We start from the raw sequence: 21,640 nt of genomic DNA, 5'->3' as shown, positions 1-21,640 counted from the left end.
TTCTAAATTCAGGAGAAACTGATAATAGGTTTTACTTTGAGAGGCACATAAAGCTTTTCAACATTGTGTATTAATGTATCTATAAGTGATTATTAATACTATTGTTTCATCTTAAAAATGAAAGATTAATTTTAAAGGAACCAACCATCCTGTTATCTGTTTTTTTTCTATGTAGCCATGTTTTATGTGGAACTTGGCTTTAAAGAAAATAAGGTTTTCTCCATAATTTTGTGTTAGTTTGTAGAAATTGGTAGCTTTTACTTTAATAGAGTTAATGCGGAGCTGAATGTAGTATAAGATTTTTATCTGTAATTTTTTTAATCTTTAGTATACCTGTTCAACAACTTGATTAGAAGGTATAAGACTCAAAACCATTCTTGTTCCCCCCCTTTCTCTTACTGTCCTCTGTTTATTTCTACCTTCTTTCCATTTTAATTAGAAAATCATTTTCCTGTCAGCCTGCCTCCATTCCAGTGATGGGCACATAAATGTAATTCTCCTAACTAGGAGATTTTCATCTTTCTGAGTGACTAACATTTCTTGTCTTCCTAAGCTCTAATTGAATGTAATGTGCCAAATCTGCAATGGCATCAAATCTTTCCCGTTGTTCTGCTGCCCTAAAATATTGTTCTTGTACTTTTGCTTCACTTCAGCCACACCATGTTACCATATGTGCCTCTTCCGGGCATGGAAGCTACTTACAACACCAGTGGCAGTCAGATGAGGTAAGCCTTCAAAAGTGCCTGACATATGAGGGCTTGCTGAGAGAGAGAGAGAGAGAGAGAGAGAGAGACCGAACTAGGGATGGCATGATTCTGAGCTCTTGTTCTTCTAAACCTAATCTACATTTCTCGTATGAACAATCTGAGATTTAATCTAAGACTGAATCTTAGATTCAAATGTGTTTTATTACAAGTAGCAACTAGGGATGTGTAATCAATACCAAATACCCAGGGGGTAGAGGGGGAGCCAAAATTACTTAACCAGCTCATTGTACTGTAAGTTACCTTTCAAGCTATTTCTTGGTCATTTAGTCAACTTCAGTGCCTGGATGGGATTGATTTCATTTGTTTAGTTCACTAAAGGTCTTCTCCCACCCCTCCCATGTAAAATGTTCTTTTTACATTTTTCCTTGTTCATTACATTTTCATTATTTCATTGCTCTATACCAATGCAATGGATTAACCACATTCTTGTGAATTTTTACGTATGCAGACACAGGCTGTGTCCAGAAAGTGACTAGAGAACAGGTTGACTAGAAATGTTATTGCTGGAAAAAGGCTGCAACCCTAGTCTGAATGTTAAGAAGTTGAATGTGCTGAGGTCGAAAAAAAACCTGCTTTTATTTTCTCTGTTTTTCTCTCCATGGTGCTAGGCTTGAACCTCCATTTCCTGCCTTGGTACCAAAGTCTTGCTTGGTAACAGACTCAGCTGTCAGCAAGCTCCTGCTGTCAGCCTCTGAGTTCCAGGTTCCTGGGTTTGATGAACTGGATGGTGTGACAGCAGCATGCCCCCATCCACAGAGTACCCCTCCAGAACAGAAAGAGGTAAGTGCTGGTAGGATCAGGCGGTGGTAGCACTGGAGATGCCCACTGATGACTGCAGATCATGTGACAGATACAGACAGGCCCCTCAGTATCTTCACTTACCACCTTTAGCTTTAGCTGAGTACTGGAGATGGCCAAGACAGGAGGTTTTCTGTTTGGCCCTGGATCTTTTACTCTTCACTGTTCTCCAGATCCTTTTTTTTCTTGACGACAGCATTTAACAGTGTTTAGAGAATTAGACCACAGAGCAGCTTCATGTATTCAAAGAGGATGAGTGAACAATGGTGTTTTTCAATTTTGCAACATCTGCTGTCTCCAACGGTGTCAAACTTTCATATTGATAACTCAATAATTGAACTGAATGTACAATTCTCTTAATACTATAAAGGGGGTTGTTGAAAACACCGTTGGCAGGAGTAGGAGGGGAAACTGTCATAAACTATTATTATTAGAGTCTTTTATAAACTGAGGAAGTGATATCGTGTCAAAAAAGGGGGCTTTATATACAGTAGTACCTCAGTTTTCAAATGTCTCTGTTGACAAACATTTTGGTTTATGAACGCCGAAAACCCGGAAGTAAATGCTTCAGTTTTCGAACACACCTCAGAAGTCGAACATGTCACGTGGCTTCCACTGAGTGCAAGATCCTGAGGCCTAGCTGTCAGCTGTTTTCGAATGTTTCAGAACTCAAAACGGTCTTCTGGAATGGATTACGTTTGAAAACCGAGGCACCACTGTATTTAAAATGTCTTGCAACTTGACCATCTTTCTTTTTAATCCTTAAAAATAGGCTGAGCCAGAGAAGAGGCCAAAGAAAGTCTCACAGATTCGCATCCGGAAAACCATTCCTAAGCCAGACCCCAATCTTACCCCCATGGGCCTTCCTCGACCCAAAAGGTGAGCTCTTTAATACACACAGCTTCACTTTTTTTGAAAATTGTTTGGCAGAACAAAATGACGTTTTAAATGATCATATATTCTGAGCTATTTATTGTACCTCTAAGAATTTATCCAAAAGAATTCATTGGTAATACGGCCAGAGATTTATGTGCAGGGATATTTTAATGCTTTCTTAATCCTTTTTATTGAGGTGTTGCTCTGTTCCTGTGCATACAGAATCTCAGTTCATCCTCTAATGATGCTGGGAGGTAAGCACTATTGTTGTCCTTAGGTTTAGTGACGGTTCTGAGGCTCAGTGGTTAAGAAACCTGTGCTAGGCTCTGGTGTCAATCATGACACAGGTGGTTTCTGTCTCACACAGGTTTACCCGACCCCACAACCCAAGTACACAACAGTCTGTGCACATAACTTGGAAGGAACCTAAATATCATGAGGGAAACAACTTAAATTTTCTTTAGAAAATGCCAGGTCCATGTTACGGTCTATATTATAGCCTTTAAATTTTTGGTTTTCAAAGACTTATTTTTTATGACAGAGACAATTGCTAACCCTATAGAGTAAAATGGGAAGAAAAGACAGATTATCAAATTATGTAGTAAGCCTGATTCCAGTTTTGGAATTATATATATTACACAGACACACTATGAAAATTTAAACATTTAAAAAGATCTCAAAAAATAAATAAATAAAATAAATAAATAAAGATCTCCAGAATTGTATTTTCATGTGGTTGATTTCATTCCTTCGTTTCTCAGTGGAAGCCTAACAGTGGTCCCTTAAGTAATCCAAGGTAAGTTATTTAACTTTTCTGAGCATCCAGAACTTATCTGTAAAATGTGAATAAGAATTTTCAAGGCTCAAGATTGCTGAACAGTCCAATTGAGAAAAAATTGTGTATTGTATCTGTTATATTGCTTCACATAACACAAATGCAATACATAGTTAACTGTTACTATGATCATGATTGACATCCCACTTTTCCCATGTGTTTTTATCTCAATGTATTATATTTTTATCTTAGCATTTTATTGATTGTCCTACCATGTCTTTTGAAGAGATTGTTTTTATTTTTAAAAACCAGTTATCACTGTGTACTTGACAATAGTTGGTTTAGTCTACAAGTTAAGGCAAACATAATGCATTTGCGTTTTTTCAAGAGCTATTTTTTCAATTTTTCAGATAGCCTGGTTGAATAGTACGTATTACTAGGATGAAATAGGATTCAGAATTGGATGTATTCTATCTCATGTTTATAAGTAGATATAAGTTCTGAAAAACATTGTTTATATAAATAAGTAATTGGGAGTGAATTTTAATATAGAAATGACATTCAATTCTTTGCATACTTTTTTCAAATAATACACAAAAAAGTCACAGTGATCTATCATCAAATTATATTTAATAATTTATCACCTAATTTTTTTGAAAGCAGAGGATCACAAGGCAGTGACTTAGGTAGGTTCTATTGCCCAGACGTTGGAGGCAGTCCGTGTCTTTGGTGTTTGGGAAATATGTACAACTTGATTGTCAAAGGCAATTGTTATTACTCAAGTCCATCAGTCATTCATTCTTAACTTTTCTGTTTTCCAACACAAGTAAATGTGTTAATTTTCACCTTTCAGAATATTATGCAAACCATTGAGAAATAAGTTATGAACACATTTTATAAGGTAGATTTGTAAAAGTTATAACTCAATTAAAATCATGTATAAGAAATATAATTAATTTATCCATTTTAATCATGCATTATTGTAATGCAATAATGCTCTTTCTTGTTACTGAATTTATAATAAAGTAATGTAATATGTAACTAAAATAATAAATTATCAAGTGAAGAGTATGGTAAAAAGCATGATACTCCTTCAGCAAATGTATGCACACATGAATCAAACTGGTAAACTTTTAGGAACAATTAAGAATCATGTAAAAAATCAGAAATAAATCCATTAATTTGTATATATCTCATGATTGCTTCAGTATTTATTGTAGGAGTAAAGTATTATGACAAATCAATTGGCATAGCAGCTCATTATATAATTTTCGTTGTTAACAGGAAGTAGAAGTTATAACATTTTTATAAAGGTTTCAGGGGAATAAAATTTTCTTAAGACTTCTGTGTTTTGTATAAATTATTTCTGCGGTGTGTCTTCCATAAACATTTGTAAATGAGAGACACAGTTTCTCAAGAACAGGATTTGTACCCACCCCCAAATGCCTGATATTTTGTCCTTGGCCTTATTTATAGATGTGTTCTGTCTAGGTCAGAGAATAAAAGATATTGTTACTTAAATAATTTGGTCGTGTTAGGGATTACTTCGTGTGCCCTGGTCATTTTCTAGACCAGAAGTCAGGTGCCATTAAAATTGTTGGGTATATTCTAGTTGGTATGTATCAGCACATCTCAGCATCAAGACCATTCCTTATGCAGAGTTTTCAGTGAAAGCAACTTATCCTATAAAATGCATGAACTTTAAGTGGTCAATCTACCACAATTTCATCATAAAATGACATGGCCAAAACTAACCGTAGAGATTTAACTCCTGGTTTTTGTCATAAACCCATTGAGTGACAGAGCTATAGTTTAAAAACTGTACGACTGAGGTCCAGTCAAGATGGCGGAGGACGTAAATGCTGTGCTTGCCTCCTCCCATGACCACCTTAAAATTACAACTTAATTATAGAACAGTCAACCTGGAGAACCATCTGAAGACTAGCAGAACAGAAGTCCTATAACTACGGATATAAAGAAAAGGCCACATCAAGACTGTCTCATCAAAAATAAAAATAAAAAAGTAAAACTTCTATATCCATGATTATTCTTCCATCTAAGTCCCATTTTACCATCATCCTTGAGACTTGAGGTGTATATATGGGGTAGAAATGAGGTACTAGAACTTCTAGTTTTAGCAATGTGATAGATAAATTATCTTGCTAGCTTTCCTTTAGGAAACAAATAATAATCTTCAATAAATACTAGCTTTTATGTGCATCACTGAATTGTCAGGAGAATAAGGGATTCTTGGAAGCCAAAAACTAAGTGAAAGTAGCAATCCAGAGAGAAAAGAGGTGAGTGAATAGTTAAGCCACCTTTTGCTTTGAGGGCATTTACAAAATCAGGGTTATACTGAGCTTATTAGGTTTTCATTGGCCTCGTGGGTGCTGAAGGCAAAAGACAAAATCTATGCCCTTACTAAAATGAGAGTCTAATATATGATACTCATACACATTAAAATGACATACACACCCACAAAGGACTATAACCTCAGTGTGAATCAAAAATAAACCTGCATTCCTCCCCTTTCTCAATTCCCAAGAGGACAACAAAGGAAATTACCTTCCCCAAATCCTATCACTGGGTGGAGGTAAAGAACTTCCCCTTGAGAATTAACCGCCATACACTGGCCTCACAGATATCTATCCTGAATCCATGCATCCTAGGCAGACTGGAAACACCTTAAGCTGAGGCTTGAGTGTAGAGTGGTCCCAGGTTAGTGGTGCCCTCAGGCTTTCAAGGAACCAGCTTCCAAATCTGGCCTTAAATAAAAGTTCAGGGAATGTAAAACAACTCCCAATAAAATAAATCCCAAACCTTTATTTTAGGTTTAGGAGGGAAGCAAGTTTCCTTGCTTGAGTATAATGGAAATAAACATCAAATCAAACCTGAAAAGACGATGTTGGAGTTACTGAAGAAGAATATAATTTAGTGTGTTTTATATGTTTAGTGAAATAAGCTACATGCTATGTGGTTTCAGCCACTTGACATTGTGGTAGTTTTGTTATTACTAGACTAGCACAACCATGTTTTGGAATAATCTCAAGATTCTTCCTACTGAAGGGAAATCAAGTCATAAAAACAGATCAAGTGACAGAGAGTCCAGGGAATCACCAGAGGGAAGACACTCAAGTGTAGACTTTTGGCAAGGCCACCCTGAGCAAGGTAGCATCTCCAGAGAAAGTGTCTGTGCTTTTGAGATAGACTGTGTTGTCTTACCACTTCCAGTGAGAGAGGCCCCTCTGAGAAAGGCAGTTTGTCGAAAGCCCAGGAACTCCAGCATCCAAGCTTGGCTCACCAACCTTCACCTCAGCTCAAAAACTGGACATGGGTGCATAGTGCCCTGATTTGCAAGTCTGAATGACTGCCTGGGATCCTAATCTTTCACTTTCCGATTGCTCATTTGACATCCTCAATTTAATGTAGCTATTACTGTTGTAAAGCAAAATTGCTGTTTTAGGAATGCCAGGGCAAAATCACTATGAAAAATCATATCTGTGTTATAATTTTTTTCAAATCTGTGTTATTTGTGTATAGTTTTCAAAAGCATGTTCTTGCTGAACTAGAATCGAACCAAACTAAACCTCAGTTAAGATTTTCAGAAACCCAGGAAGACACTAAAACATGGTGCCAAAAAGTTAATTGCCATGCTCTGCAGTCTCTCCTTGTCTTATCTGAAACAGGTTTAAGGTATAGAAACTTGGTAGTGATTTGCTCTTTTGTAATCAAGTTAGGTTCTCTGAAAATAAATTTCTACTGACTGGTGACCTGAGTATTAAAGCTATTATCTTCTATATTGTAGTAAAAATTAACAACAAATAAATTGAGTGCTCATAAATAAATAATTAAAAGGTTGAAGTCTATCGTGTGAATCAGGATTCCTTGAAGACTGATTACAGGGCAGGAAATGCACAAGAGTGTAAAATATCTTGTTAAACTAAAAGGCAATAAAGACTACTTTGGTCATGTCACAGAGATTGAGGAACCAATTTGGAACTCCCACTGGACACAGATGAAACAGTCTGAGCATCAAAAGGAATAACTACAGTAGATTAAAGCACATCGAACTTGTTTAAATCCAATAGTTTGTAACGATACTTTAAAATAAAGAACAAACAAATATATGGTGGTGGAAGGAGAACTGACTCTGGGTGGTGAACACACAATGGGATTTATAGACGATGTAATACAGAATTGTACACCTGAAATCTATGTAAATTTACTAACAATTGTCACCCCAATAAATTTAATAAAAAAAAAAAAAAAAAGAACAAAACTCATTGGTTATATTTGAACTATATTAGGAAACCAATGAATTATTTTGGAAATTGGTAAATAAAAGGAATAGAACCAAACATGTGACCTGCCTTTCTTGTGCAAACTGTATCTCATGGTTACCAAAATCTTAATGAGCATGAAATTTCCATTTAGATAGAATTCTACCAAATGAATGAAGAAGGAATGATACACTGTCACTATGTACAACCCTAAAGAAATAATACAGTTACTGTTTTATAAGTGGCTATTAATATCACACAAAAGTGGTGACAACAGGTATCATGTCCTACCACCATCTAAAAATTCTGTCAAAACAAACATCTAAATCTGATTATGCCTCTGTATCTGATTGTCAATCTATAGGGAATACCTGTAGTATTTTTCCCGTATGTTTGGGTCAGAGGAACATGTTAAATGACACCATGTAGATGTAATCAAGAAAATCTAGATTGGGGAAGCCATAGGCCAGATGGCCTGGTTTCTTCAACAAATTAATTACAAAATTAAAAAAGGAGACAAAATAGAACACTAATAACATATAAATTGGGACAGTATTGATCTGACTTAGAAGTTCCAGGGACCTTGTGTTGTTTGGAAAAGGGTGAAAATATTGATGCACTTCAGTTTCTAAGTTAAATATGCTCTTTAAAATTCTTGCCAACCACTAAAAGAAAAGTATATTTCTAAGTTGTTGGGGGGTGGGGGGTCGTAAGAGAGACAGAGAAGGACGCAGTCAATTAAGAAAACAAAAAGAAACATTGAAAAGGCAGAACAGGGGTGGCCGGTTAGCTCAGTTTATTTATTAGAGCCTGGTGCTCTTAACAGCAAGGTTGCCAGTTCGATCCCCACATGGGACTGAGCTGCGCCCTCCACAACTACATTGAAACAACTACTTGACTTGGAGCTGATGGGTCTTGAAAAAATACACTTAAAATAAATGAAAGTTTAAAAATTTTTAAAAAGGTAGAACAAAAAGCTGTAAAATCGTAGATATAAATCCAATTATATCATTCCCAATAAGTATAAATGAACTGAATTTCATAAAGTTGAAGAATGGCAGATTGGGAAAGAAAATCCAGTACATGTGATTCACATGAGACTTGTCTAAAACTTATTAGAGAAAGGTTGAAAGTGAAGAATGGAAAGGATAGAGTTGGGAAGCCAATCTTATCTTTTTTAAGAGAGCATGATGAATTTATTTTACTTTCTTTTTCAGGTTAAAGAAAAAGGAATTTAGTTTAGAAGAAATATATACCAACAAGAATTATATGTCTCCTCCTGCAAACAGGTAGGTACATATGAGTAGGAAATAATAGATGGGGAGGGCTTCTGAAATGATCAGTGTACATTTTCATTTCTTTAACTTCAGAAAGGAGATGTTCAGTTCTTCCAATATCGGGTCTTGGAAATAACTAGAATTGATATTTTTAGTTCCCAGCACTTGAATTGGGGTCTGGTAGGATGGGAAAGATGTATATTGGGTTAGGTACGGAAAATGTAGTCTCTTTTTAGTTTGTTCTTGAGTTTTTACTAAACATGCTGGTTGTCTTCTTCAGGGCTAATAAATCATGGGTCTTCAGATGTGATTCCAAACCCAAATCCAGAAGGAGCTTCACTTGGCTACATTTGGGTCTGAGTTCTGTTCAAGTCATTGAACACTTAACTAAGTTCCGGTTGTGTCTAGGATGTAGCCGGAGATTTCTAGGATTTTATCCTATTATATAAGACAAACATTTGCTCTAAGACATTTTACAAGACTATTCATCGCAGCATTGCTAAATAACAGGAAAGGATTGGAAAGAACTAAATACATTCATTAATAGCGTTCTGATTAAAATATGATTCATCCATATAATGGAATACATTACTATATAGCCATTTTAAAAAATGAATCAGATGCCTGTGTACCAAATTGGAACAATCTTAGTTATTGATAGGTCAAAGAGGCACAGTGCATAGGACAGTGTATGTGGTTTGCTACCATTTGAATAAGAAAAAAGATCCAAAGTGGAGGATATGTGCCCCAGGTCAGCAAACTACAGGTCAGATCCAGCCAGCGGCCTGTTTTTTTTTTTCTTATGGCCTGTGAGCTAACAAAGGTTTCTGTACTTTTAAAGCATCATTTAAAAATAAAAAGGAATATGTAACCGACTTATGTAGCTCATTAATTTTAAAATTTTACTATCTGGACCTTCACACAAAAGTGCTGACTTCTGATAATATATGCTTATTTATGCGTGTCTATACATTGAATGACTGGGAAGGATACACAAAAAACTATTGCTGGTGTTGCCTGTGGGGGGGTTGGTCTTAGTTTTATTTTTTACCCTTTGGTCTAGTTTCAGTTTTTTCACTATGTGCTTATATAGTACATATTCGTGTGTGTGTGTGGAAATACATATATACAAAAAAGCAGATAACTGGCCGGAGGAAACAGTTGAGTAAGGAGTTGTGAGTGCAAGTAGCTTTCAGTCCCTGGTGACTAGAAGGGTTGCCATACGGGTCAGAGTGTTGGTGATTCTGAATGTGCTTCCCCCTTAGGTGTTTAGAGACCATCTTTGAGGAACCTAAGGAACGAAATGGTACGCTAATCTCAGTCAGCCAACAGAAGAGGAAGCGAGTTCTAGAATTTCAGGATTTTACAGTCCCGCGAAAGAGGAGAGCTCGCGGTAAGGTCAAGGTGACAGGCAGCTTCACCAGGGCCCAGAAGGCAGCGCTGCAGAGTCGAGAGCTTGATGCCCTTTTGATACAGAAACTAATGGAACTGGAGACCTTCTTTGCCAAGGAAGAGGAACAGGAGCAATCATCTGGTTGTTGAGAAGCAATTTGGTTTCGGGGTCTCAATGTTAGATTTGCTGGGCCTCCTTGGAAGAAGTTGCCTAACTTTGCCCTATACCCAAATCATTCAAACTGCAGACCATGGATTTTTACCTGTTTCCAGATGCAACCTTTTAGGAACTGGTGAAGGAAGGTCCTCCACTTCTACTGCTGAGTATAGAACCTCAGGAATGCTCCCTTTCTCCTGGAAATGGTCCTGACTGACATCTGGCCTCCCCCTCCCACTCTCCATCCACAGGAAGAGGACACAGCATGTGTTCAGTAACACTAGGATTCCAAGGACTCACAGCATTTGCACGCCCATGTGAAAGTTCTGCGTTGTTTACGGTGGTGCTAGACCAAGATTATTTAGAGACGTTGCCTAGGGAGGGGGACCTGGCGTCCCGTTCTGCGAGGTCTCACTGGCTCATTTCAGTAGTTCAGGAAAGATGAGCTTGTATGTTTTCTAATCCTTTGAGTTTGTCTGCCCAGAACCTTGGGGAAGTGAGAGAGAGTGAATGAGAGAGAGTGAATGTGTGTGTGATGCTTTTTCCCATCATTTTTTCCTCCCCTCTGTGACTTTGGGTCACTAGTGCCAGAGGAGCCCGTCCAGGCCCCATTCGAAGTAAGTTGCACTTTTTAATGTTGTGGTGTTAATTTCATTTGTTTTATTTCCTTTTTTTTTTAATTGCTGCATGTTTGGAGCCTTTAAATGTGATTTTAAAACAAAATTTTTAAGACATTGAGGAGAAAGACAGTACATGTCTTCAGAATATATGATAGGCATTTGACCCAGTTTATCAGTGCATGGTATGGGATAATGGAGAGACATTTTTCCATTCATGTGTTTCAAGCCCCACCTCCACCTCCTAGTGTAATGCATTAGAGGGAGTACTTTTTTCATCTGGGTTCTCGTTCTTGCCCACTGAGTAGATATATTTATTTTAATGACAGAAGTAAGAGCAGGTTTCTCTCCCAATCATTTAAAAAGTGCAAAGGTTGGGTGTGGTCTTAATGGGTTTTATCTGAAGTGGTGGTATGTGAGAAAGTTGGGTACCATGGCTTGGGCGGTAAAAGAGGCCGACCCAGAGTTTTTGCAGCTGTCAGAACAACCTGCTCTGAGACTGGGGAGAGGCAACAGGCCGTGGTTCAAACCCAGTAATGCCTTCTTGTGGTGGGATCATGAAATTCCACGGCTAGCCCTCTCTGAGGACACCTCATTGTACTCTGGGCTCCTGTGTCAAACCTACTGGAAATGTTGTGGAATGCCAGAGTTCGTTGAGTTTCTTCTTTTGTGCCCACAAGAGTCTGTGGACAGAAGGATGCTGTGTAGGTCAGCAGGCCCAGAGTTTTCATTTCTTTTCTGCTAATCCTTGTGTCCCTCCCCCTGCCTCCTCTCCCCTCGTTCCCTTGTGTTTCATCCTTTTTTCTTGTGCGCGAAACAAGCGTTCAGAGAATTAACATTCCTTGGCTGGTGAGTGGGATGCTAGACCCAGCCTCAGGACACTGGTCACCTCTTCCCATCTTCCTAGGAGCCACTGCTGGGAAGAAGCTGCCAATGCGAACTAGGAAAGCTCCAGAGACATTTTAAAGTTAGTCTTTTTAGAGGAGAGTGAGTGGTGCCATCCTGGAATGTGTCTCCTAGGTTTTTTTCGTTCCCCATTTGTTGGTGGGGAGGTGGGGTGGGGTGGGGGGTCTCTATGTGCCTTTCCTTTGCAGGTTGACAGTCTATGCCACACTGGAGCAGAAAAACTGACCTGAGCAAGAAAAAACAAAGTGCCACATCCGTCTTTGAGGCTCACTGCTTCAGACATAGCATTTAGTAAGTGAAATACACACCCGGTACTCCGCGGAGGTTTGTAAGGCCATGGCCAAATAGCATTAGGAGCGAGCCAAGTTTCCACACTGGCTCTGAATGATGTGAACCAGATTCTGCCCTTCTAAATCCCCTTTGCTCAGACTGTATGGACATGAGCTGTGTTTCACTTCATCCTTCTCCCTTCCTGGGACAGGGTCCTGAGACACTATCAGCTTCTCTATTCTTTTTGCTTAAGGGAGTGGGATGAGTAATACATTGTGCCCCCGTACAAATGTTTTTAGGGAACTCTTGCTGGACAAGCTTGCAAACTTCCAGTGAGTCGACAGAGCCCTGCTTGCCAGCTCCATTGCCAGTGTAGGTGCATCAGCAGTGTGGCAGCCATGTCATCCCACAGGCTGAAGCTGAGGTGGGTACAACTGTGATTATCACCCACATTACAGAGGTACGACTTCAAGTTTGCCCGTTAGAGGCATGGCATTTGCTAAGGCCAGGTGCAATGATTTGGAACATTGCATCTAGGAAGGGAGAATTAGAGGAGACAGAGACCCAGGCTCCCTCCTTGTCCTGGGAATGTAGGAAAGAAGCTGCTCTGAGGCCAACCCTGTCTGTCCCGGAAATTCTTGGCCTGCCCTCTGGCTAGGGCCCTTCCCTTGCTCCAAAGTTAAGAAAGGGCCCCCATTGCAAACTGGAGATTGCTTACCTGGAGCTGATACATCCGGTTCTAGCCATGCTCAGCCACACCTGTCTTAACACCTATTTTCACATCGGCCTAATGAGTTGCAGTGCTGTCTGGTACCTGCCCACGGTGGGAGACGTTAGTCGGGCTGGCATGCCAGCTGCCCAGAGCTCAGGAGGTCTGGTTCTGGAGTGGGAGTTGGTCATTTCGGAGTTTGGGGACTTCCCACCGAAATGATGGGGAGTTACAATTAATTAATTTAGTCAGTACTGGTGGTTTAGTGTTATTAATACAGGAAAGAGGAGAAATCTCAGGTCCAATCAGGGTTCTGCCCATCAGTTTTTCACTGAAACTATCAACTATGGTTTTTTTCATCTTCCAGTTTATGGTTATATTTGCCTCCCCCACCCACCTTTCCCTCCTTTTGGTCTCTTCTCCAGCTTCATTTCTCCTTTAGTTTAAATGTACCTCATTACCTGTTAAAGCAGATTATGTCCACTTTTTCTTACTGACCTTACTCTGAGAGCTGCAGCTGAGGGAGGTACAGTGGAAAGATAATGTAGAGTTTGCCTTACTTGGAGCCTGAAGAACTCAGAAACTCATGCTGTGAATCCCAAAACTCAACGCTCCTCCAAGAGCTGTGAAAATCATGACACTTTGTCACAATTTTGCCTGAAAGAGTCTTTTGAGCGGTTGCCAGAGCCAACCTGAGGTAAATTCCAGATGCCCCCTCTGGGCGTGATCCCCCCCTCCCTGGCTCATTCCCAGCCCACCAGGCCAAGAGCAACACGGAGGGTGCATGCAGGAGCTGGGCCACAGATCCCACGCTTTGGTGCAGCCTGATGGAACGCAGAGCCGGGATTCGTCTGCAGGCTGGGATCCCATCTTCTAATCAATGCTGTGTACATTAAGGTCCGCGAAAGACCAACTTTTAGGCAGTGATGGTGTTCTCCCATTACGGGGGTGGTGGGGGAGTATGCAGTTGGTGCTTTCTTTAATTCCCTTGTTTTTCTGTAACCTCCCCCTCCCCTCCCCTGGTATCATGGAAAGGACCTCTTAAACACCACATTGTGGGTGGCTGTATCCAAAGTAAATAATTGGCCAGAAGTGCGGAGTAACCTTTCCTGGATTCATGCAAGAGAAGGGCTCCTTACCACAACTGAACTTCTTAAGTAAAAAGATGGCTTAGGAAGAAGGCTCAATTTTACTAAAATGAAATTTAATATCATCTAGCCACAAATTGAGCAGCAACGGCTATTTTGACTGTGAAGTGAGGGTCCCCATGTAACCCGCCCTCGAGCACAGCATACTCAGATTTGAAGCTTGTTCATTGTCTCTTTTTGAGCCCCTCTCTGGTGCTGAATTGGATTTGAATTCTTGGTGAGAGGCCTCAGCATCTCTTTGGGCTGGTCTGGGCCAGTAAATAGCTGCCTGTGTTTATATATTATCACGGTCAATAGTTCAGTGAAATTTGTACATTTTTTGGTAATATTGGCATACATGATGCCCCTTCAGTTCCTTTTCTGTTTGGTAGTTTGTGACTCTAAAATTCCCACTGTTATGTGTGTTAATTTATGAAAATAAAAAAAAAACTTTTTTTGAAAAGCTTTCAAATAACAAGACTATTATTCTTTCTTATGGCTTGGAAATAAGTTAAAATTTTGCCTACTAATGTCATAAGGTGGTATATTTTTAAATACACAATTTCAAAATTATCACAAAAAGCTTATCCCTTCCAAAGTGGTCACCAATTTCTGAGGACTGTCCTGTGCTCAGAACATGTGTAGATGTCCACCTATGGATGGCCTTCTTAGCGTGCAGTGGAGCTTTTTCAATTTACTTGATGGTAGATCATCTCTTGTGGGGGAATTTGGTATTTGGAAATGGCTGAGACTCCTTCAGATCCAAGGCATATCCAGTTAAGTAGGGTAGGGTTGCTGAGCAAGTGTTTTAGGTGTGATTTTTAAATCGTGCAAGTTATTTTCTCATCTGGCCGGGAAATCCAAAGGCAGTTACTGTGTTTTGCCAAAAATAAGACCTAGCCGGACAATCAGCTCTAATGCATCTTTTGGAGCAAAAGTTAATATAAGACCTGCTCTTATTTTACTATAATACAGGACCGGGTCTTATCTAACATAAGACCGGGTCTTATATTAATTCTTGCTCCAAAAGACATATTAGAGCTGATTGTCTGGCTAGGTCTTATTTTCGGGGAAACACGGTATAAATTCCAGTCAAAATACATTTCCAACATTAGCTACCTATTTGGAATAAGAAACTAGCTTGCTAAAGAGACTATTAGGAGAGTACAAATATGGTGGAGCAAATTCATTTACTTTAAAAAAAAGAAAAAGGTCTCGCCCTTTAGAGCCTTCCCAGCTGTACACCCAGTTAGGCTGAGTCTTCTGATTCTCAACTCTATTTAACCAATGGAAACTGGTGAAAGAATGACTGAAAACATGGCTCTCAACACCACACTGACATGCTCCAGAAAGATGATTCCTGAGATGGTTCTTCCTCTGTCCAGAGGAAAAGCAGGGTCCAGTTTCTTTCTTGGCTTTCCTCCAATCCTTGGACTTCTACAGTAAAGAACTAGAGAGGGAGAGGGAGAGGGGTGGGGAGGCGGAAGAAGAGGGGAAACAGCTGTCAATGCAATCTTTTATATTTGGAGAGCGTTCTGCTGACAGCTAGCTGTCTTTCTGTTTGTTTGGCTTCACAGAGAAGCTAGTCTTCCTACACCTTTTCTTTGTTAAGAAGTTAGGCTAATTATCACTTAAGGCAGTGTTAATTGCTTTAGCATCTTCCATCACAGAATTTTAGCGTTGGTAGGTCCTCCTGAGAATAAGAGGACTAGTCCAAATTGACTTAAGAGTCCTCTCGTGTCCTGCCCTCTTCCTGTAATAGATACCTCATTTCTGCAGTTCCTTCTGGGACTTTGCTTGAGAAGCGTTCTAGAAGGTTCCTAATTCTTCAGGCTACTTTCAGGGTCATAGATGAGTCATAACTTCTCAAACTTAAAGTGTCTTCATCCTTACTGCCCAGCTTTGCTATTATATTTCCCTGAGATAAAACAATTTGTACAGAACTTACCCATGGGCCCTTGGCAGTTCCTTGAACAGATCAGACATACTCCCCACCTTACAATACGTTCACTTGTCCGCTGTGCCTGAAATGCCCTTCTCCCACATTTCTATATGGTTCTTTCCCTCCGGCACTTCATTCAGATCTTTGCCTTCCCAGATCACTCTTCCTAAATGTGTGTTCCCTCCCATTCTTCATCCTCCTTACAATGCTCTTGTAGCACTTACCACCACCTCTTTGTATTATGTTCATCACTGTAATGTAAGTTCCTTGAGGTCAGGGGTTTTATTTACTCTGGACTCTCAGATACCTAAAACAGTGTCTGATATATATGGCAGGAGCTCATGGGTGAATGAATGGCCGCCTTCATTCACAGATCAAGTCGCTGCCTGACAAACCTGCGGAAGTCCTTTTTTTCATCTTCCGAATATTTAAAGATCTCCTAACTCTTCTTCAATTACTCTTCAAGGGACCTAGCTGGTGGCTGCCCAGATGGAACAGGGAACTGGGCGCTTTCTGGTGTCTGGCTCCGCCCAGCTCCAGTGGGCCAGTGGAGGAGTTACCACATTAGGGGTGACATCTGGTGAGGTAGGCACTTGCAGCCCCAAATGGAGCCTGCACCCCTGGCCTGAGCACACATGGGCCGAGGTGGTAAGGGCTGAGGCTTGTGTGCATATAGGCATTTTGGGAATTTTTCTCCCTTGCATTTTTAATCTCAGAGTATTGAAAATGAGGAAATGGCCCCACAAATAGCACAAACAGAGACAAGTATCCCTAGGTATTGCAGAAGCTGATGAGTCTGGGCACCCCTCGTGTCCTTCCCCTACTGCTACCTGCCTAAGTGGTTTTTGTGAAACAATTTTGCACTTGTCAGAACTACTTTACAGTCCTCCTGTGCCTTTACCCTCGACCCCAAATACAGTAAAACTAGCTTTAATTGAATCCTGACGAAGTGGCAAGCATTTTATGTTCATTGCCTCCTTGAATCCTCACAACTTGATGAAGTAGATATTGTTTTTAATCCCCATTTTGTAGACAAGGAAACTGAGGCTTAGAGATAGATTAAATGACCTGCCTTTGCAGCAAGTGGTAGAGCCGGGGTCTACTGACCATGAGGCTGTGCTGCGTCTTCGCCCACACCTTCCTCTCCAGCCCCATTTCTCCTGGCACTCTACCATCCTGAATTCTAGTTCCTCAAATCCTCCCTGCTGTCTCTTGAAGCTTTTGCATGAAAGCTGTACACTTGGCTGGACGTATTCTCTCTCCCACCTCTCCATTTGACTGCCTCCACTTCCCCTTCAGATCTCTGGGGTTTTTCCCCAGCCTCTTCCCTCTCTGCCCCACCATTCCGTCCCCTACCCATGCACTCCCCACCCTCAAGAACTTCCTGCTCACTGGCCTGGTCCCTCACTACCTTGTGAGCTTTAGGAGGCCAAGGTCTCGTTTGTCCTCCCCAGCTCCTTGCCCAGCTCTGGCACACAGGCAGCGCTCAATCTCTACTTAATGAACAAATCAATGTGTCGTGACCCACCGGTTACCCTGTGGCACAAGTTATCAAGCCAGTCCTCTGGAAGGTCATGAGTAGGTCGGGGAGACAGACACGTGGGTCAGAAACTAAGAGGAGGCAGACTGGTAAGTTATGATACAGGTACAAGTGCAGAGGGCATACAGTTGAAAAGACAGGTTTTCTTGTTTATTGGTTTTTATAAAACGTAAAAATTGCAGAAAAGAGCAAAGAACTATAAAACACCCATATTTCCACCACCCAGAATTAACAAGAGTTACTAATTTTCCATTTGCTTCCAGTTATGTTTAGAAGAAATAAAATATAAATATCACTCGAGTCCCATTAAACTGTCGGTCCCTGCTACATTCTCTATTCTACAGGTGGCCACTATCAGGTTAGTATCTGTCCCTTACCGGCCTATCTCTTCCCTGTCTCCGTAAGCAACGTATGACATTATTTTTATGGTTTCTTTAAAGACACGTTTATTCAGTATCATAATCAGACTATTACATTTAGCAATCAACAGCATGGGTGCAAAAAATCTATGTCAAAACCCTTTGTTGTAATGTTTTACACTTTGCACAGAACAGAAACTAAAATAACCTGTTAATACAGTTACTCACAGTCCTTGAGTTTGTCACCCATACACATGAATATTGTCTAAAACATGTCTTCTTTGTAGCCGTGAAACCCTGCCACCACTGTGCTTGGCTGAGTTAACAATTCTGTTATAACCTGTAGTTTCCCTGTCACTTCTCTGGCTCTCTTGCTAAGGTTTGTTGCCTGGTAGTAATTAAAACCTTCTGCCATGTCATAGCGGCTGCTGGAACTGCAACAGCCACCTTGGTGTCATGGTTTGGCAAAATATTGGCCTCCAGCACTATCGAGGCCTGAGCTCCTGACCCCAAAGTTTCCTCCTTCCAGGGGTCCAGAACTTGAAGTTGTAATTGCCAACATCATGGTAGCTTCCGCCACCTCCAAAATTGCTTCCATCATTACCAAATCCATCACAGCCATCCCCACTGCTACCACCACCACGACTGCCACCAAAGCAAGCTTGACCACTGAAGTTTCCTCCGCGACTAAAGTTGTCATTCCCACCAAAACCACCTCCAGGCCACCACCAAAGTTTCCAGAACCACTTCGAGCTCTAGTTGGATGAAGCACCATCCATCTCTTGCTTAGACAGGGCTTTCCTTCACACTTGTGGCCGTTCACAGTGTGGTATTTCTGAATGACAATCTTGTCTACAGAGTCACAGTCCTCAAAGGTCACAAAAGCAAAACCTTTTTTAAAAATTTTTATTAGTTTCAGGTGTTCAAAGCAATGCAATAGACATTTAAACCCCTCATAAAGTGATAACCTGCCCCCCAAGCTACTGCCCCTCTGACATCTTATACAGCTGTTAAAATACCATAGACTATCTTCTCTATGTTGTACTCCACATCCCGTGACTATATACCTATATATTTAGTAATAGTTGACATTCAATATTACTCTACTTCAGCTCTTCAGGTGTATAGCACATTGGTCAGGCATCTACATAGTCTGACGTGATCCCCCTGATAAGTCCAGTGCCCATCTGGCACCTTACATGATCTTTACAAATTGCTGATTATATTCCCCATACTGTATTAACTATCAATTTATATTTCTTAATGCCTTCACCTTTTTCACCCTGCCCCCAACCCCATTACCATCTATCACCCTGATAGATCTAGTACCCATCTGGCACCATACCTAGTTATACTACTATTGACTATATTCCTTACGCTATATCCTACATCCCCATGACTACTGTATACAACCAATTTGTACTTCTTAATCCCTTCCCCTTTCACCCATTCTTAACCCCCCTCCCATCTTAAAGAAGTCCCTCTAAGATTCCTTGTAATACTGGTTTGGTGGTGATGAACTCCAGCTTTTTCTTGTCTGGGAAGCTCCTTATCTGTCCTTCAATTCTAAATGACAGCCTTGCTGGGTAGAGCAATCTTGGTTGTATGTCGTTGCTTTTCATCACATGGAATATTTCCTGCCACTCTGTTCTTGCCTGCAAAGTTTCTGTTGAGAAATCAGCTGCCAGTCTTATGGGAGCTCCCTTGTAGCTAACCAACTGCTTTTCTCTTGCTGCTTTTAAGATTCTTTGTATTTAACCTTTGGCATTTTAATTATGATGTGTCTTGGTGTTGGCCTCTTTGGGTTTATCTTGTTTGGGATTCTCTGTGCTTCCTGGGCTTATATGTCCATTTTCTTCAAGTTACGGAAGTTTTCTGTCATTATTTCTTCAAATAGATTTTCAATTCCTTGCTCTCTCTCTTCTCCTTCTGTTACACCTACAATGTGAATGTTGGTGCACTTGATGTTGTCCCTGAGGCCCCTTAAGCTCCCCACAATTTTTGGATTTTTTTTTTCTTTTTGCTGTTCTGATTGAGTGTTTTCTGCTACCTTATTTTCTACATCGCTGGTTGGATCCTCTGTTTCATCTAATCTACTGTTGATTCCCTGTAACATATTCTTCATTTCCATTATTGTATCCTTTATTTCTGACTGATTCTTTTTTATGGCTTCCATCTCTATTTTCATGCTTCCTTCTCTCTCTGTTGAAGTTCTCCCTGAGATCACTGAGCATTCTTATAACCAGTGTTTGGAACTCTGCCTCTAATAGATTGCTTATCTCCATTCTGTTTAGTTCTTTTTCTGGAGCTTTGTTCTGTTCTTTTATTTGGGATATGTTTCTTTGTCTCCCCATTTTGGCTGCCTCCCTGTGTTTGTTTCTATGTATTAGGTGGGGCTGCTATGTCTTCCGGACTTAGTAGAGTGGCCTTATGTAGTAGGTGTGCTGTGGGGCTCAGTGGCACAGTCTTTCTGGTTACCTGAGCCATGCACTCCAGGTATGTCCCTTGTGTGGGTTGTGTGTGCCCTCCTCTTGTAGTTGAGCCTTGGTTGATAATTGCACATCAGTGAGAGGGACTGACCCTTGGGCTCACTGGTTGTGAGGACTGGCTGTGACTACAATGGAAGAGTTGTGCAGGGGCTGATCCCATTGAGCAGGATCTGCCTCAGCAGGACTCTGGCGCTGGCCCAATCTTGCCCCATGGGTGTGTCGTACTTGGAGGCAGCTGGGTGATGCTCCAGCTCATTTTGAAGCTGGTCACTGGGGGCACCTGCCGAGGACCACCTTGGAGGGGATACACTGTCGGTCGACTTCATCCACAGCCCGTGCCCCACCAAGGCCACCCAGCAGGAGCCGGAAAGAAACCTGCAGATGGCTGCCGCACGTGCTGTGTTTGGAAGTGCCTTGAGAGGCCAAGCAGCAAACCAAGGCCGGTTGCCGCTAGTGCCGGCTTAGGGCTGCTCAGCCAGAGGTACAGGACACGCTCAAGCCAGATGCTGCTCATCTGGGTTCTGCGAACCTTTGAGAGACCATAGGAAAGTCTGCAGCTTGAGCCAAAGCATGCTGACTGCACGTAAAAGCCACTGAAAGCAGCCTGGGTGTGCCCGAAAGTTGGGTGGGGCCAGGTCTCAAATCACCAGGGCATGGTGAACTAACAGCAGAGACTCAGAAATGGCGGCCACCTGTGTTCGCACACTGGGAATGTGGGGCGCTCAACAAAGAAACAATGGTTTCCGCCAGCTCCCCCGTCCAGGAGAAAGCCTGCTCTCCAGCCCTCGTCCCAAGCTGGACAACTCAGTTCCCCACCATATGTCCCTGTCACCTTCCCAGCTGTTGCTCCAGGGCTGGAGCTCAGAGCAAGTGATTCTGTTCGTGGGTGAGTCCGCGCACAGTCCCTTTAAGAGGAGTGTCTGTCAGTGCAGCCACCCTCAGTCTCACTCAGTCACAATCTCTGCTGGTTTGCACAACCAGAAATTATGGGGACTTCTCTCCCTGGCACTGGAACCCTGGGCTGGAATCTCTCACTCCTCTAGAGGATGGGGAGGGGACCCCCACAGCCAGAATAGCCCTCCTGATGTTTAATGGTCTCATGTGGGTGTGGGACCAGGCTGTTCTGCGCCTCTGACCTTCCTACCAGTCTGGATGTGGCTTCTTCTGCACGTCCTTATTGAAAGGCTTCAGTTCAGCTTGATTTTAGGCGATTCTCAATAATGGTTCTTTTGTAGATTACTTGTCATTTTGATGTGGTTGTGAGAGAAGGTAAACACAGCATTTACCTACTGCGCCATCTTGGTTGTCCCCGCAAAACTTCTCTTGTTAGACACAGCCTCAGTCGGTCATGATTTCAAT

The 21,640-nt window shown here is 41.3% G+C and overlaps 1 protein-coding gene across 4 annotated transcripts in view; it reads left to right on the top strand.

Moving 5' to 3' along the window:
* The window catches only part of PRR14L (proline rich 14 like), a 47,482-nt gene extending 33,062 nt beyond the window's left edge, over positions 1-14,420 (top strand). For all 4 annotated transcript variants that reach the window (XM_081037137.1, XM_081037138.1, XM_081037139.1 and 1 more), the window contains 5 exons: positions 654-725; positions 1,376-1,547; positions 2,338-2,444; positions 8,714-8,785; positions 10,039-14,420. In XM_081037137.1, the coding sequence (XP_080893263.1) occupies positions 654-725; positions 1,376-1,547; positions 2,338-2,444; positions 8,714-8,785; positions 10,039-10,315 (700 nt within the window). In that variant the 3' untranslated portion in view covers positions 10,316-14,420. The remainder of the gene's footprint in view (positions 1-653; positions 726-1,375; positions 1,548-2,337; positions 2,445-8,713; positions 8,786-10,038) is intronic.
* The last annotated feature ends 7,220 nt before the right edge of the window (positions 14,421-21,640 follow it).

The sequence above is a fragment of the Rhinolophus hipposideros genome (assembly GCF_964194185.1).
Source record: "Rhinolophus hipposideros genome assembly, chromosome: 24".
In the NCBI taxonomy this organism is placed as follows: Eukaryota; Metazoa; Chordata; class Mammalia; order Chiroptera; family Rhinolophidae; genus Rhinolophus; species Rhinolophus hipposideros.
The sequence above is the reverse complement of the archived record's forward strand: the minus strand, read 5'-3'. Positions and strand labels throughout refer to the sequence as shown.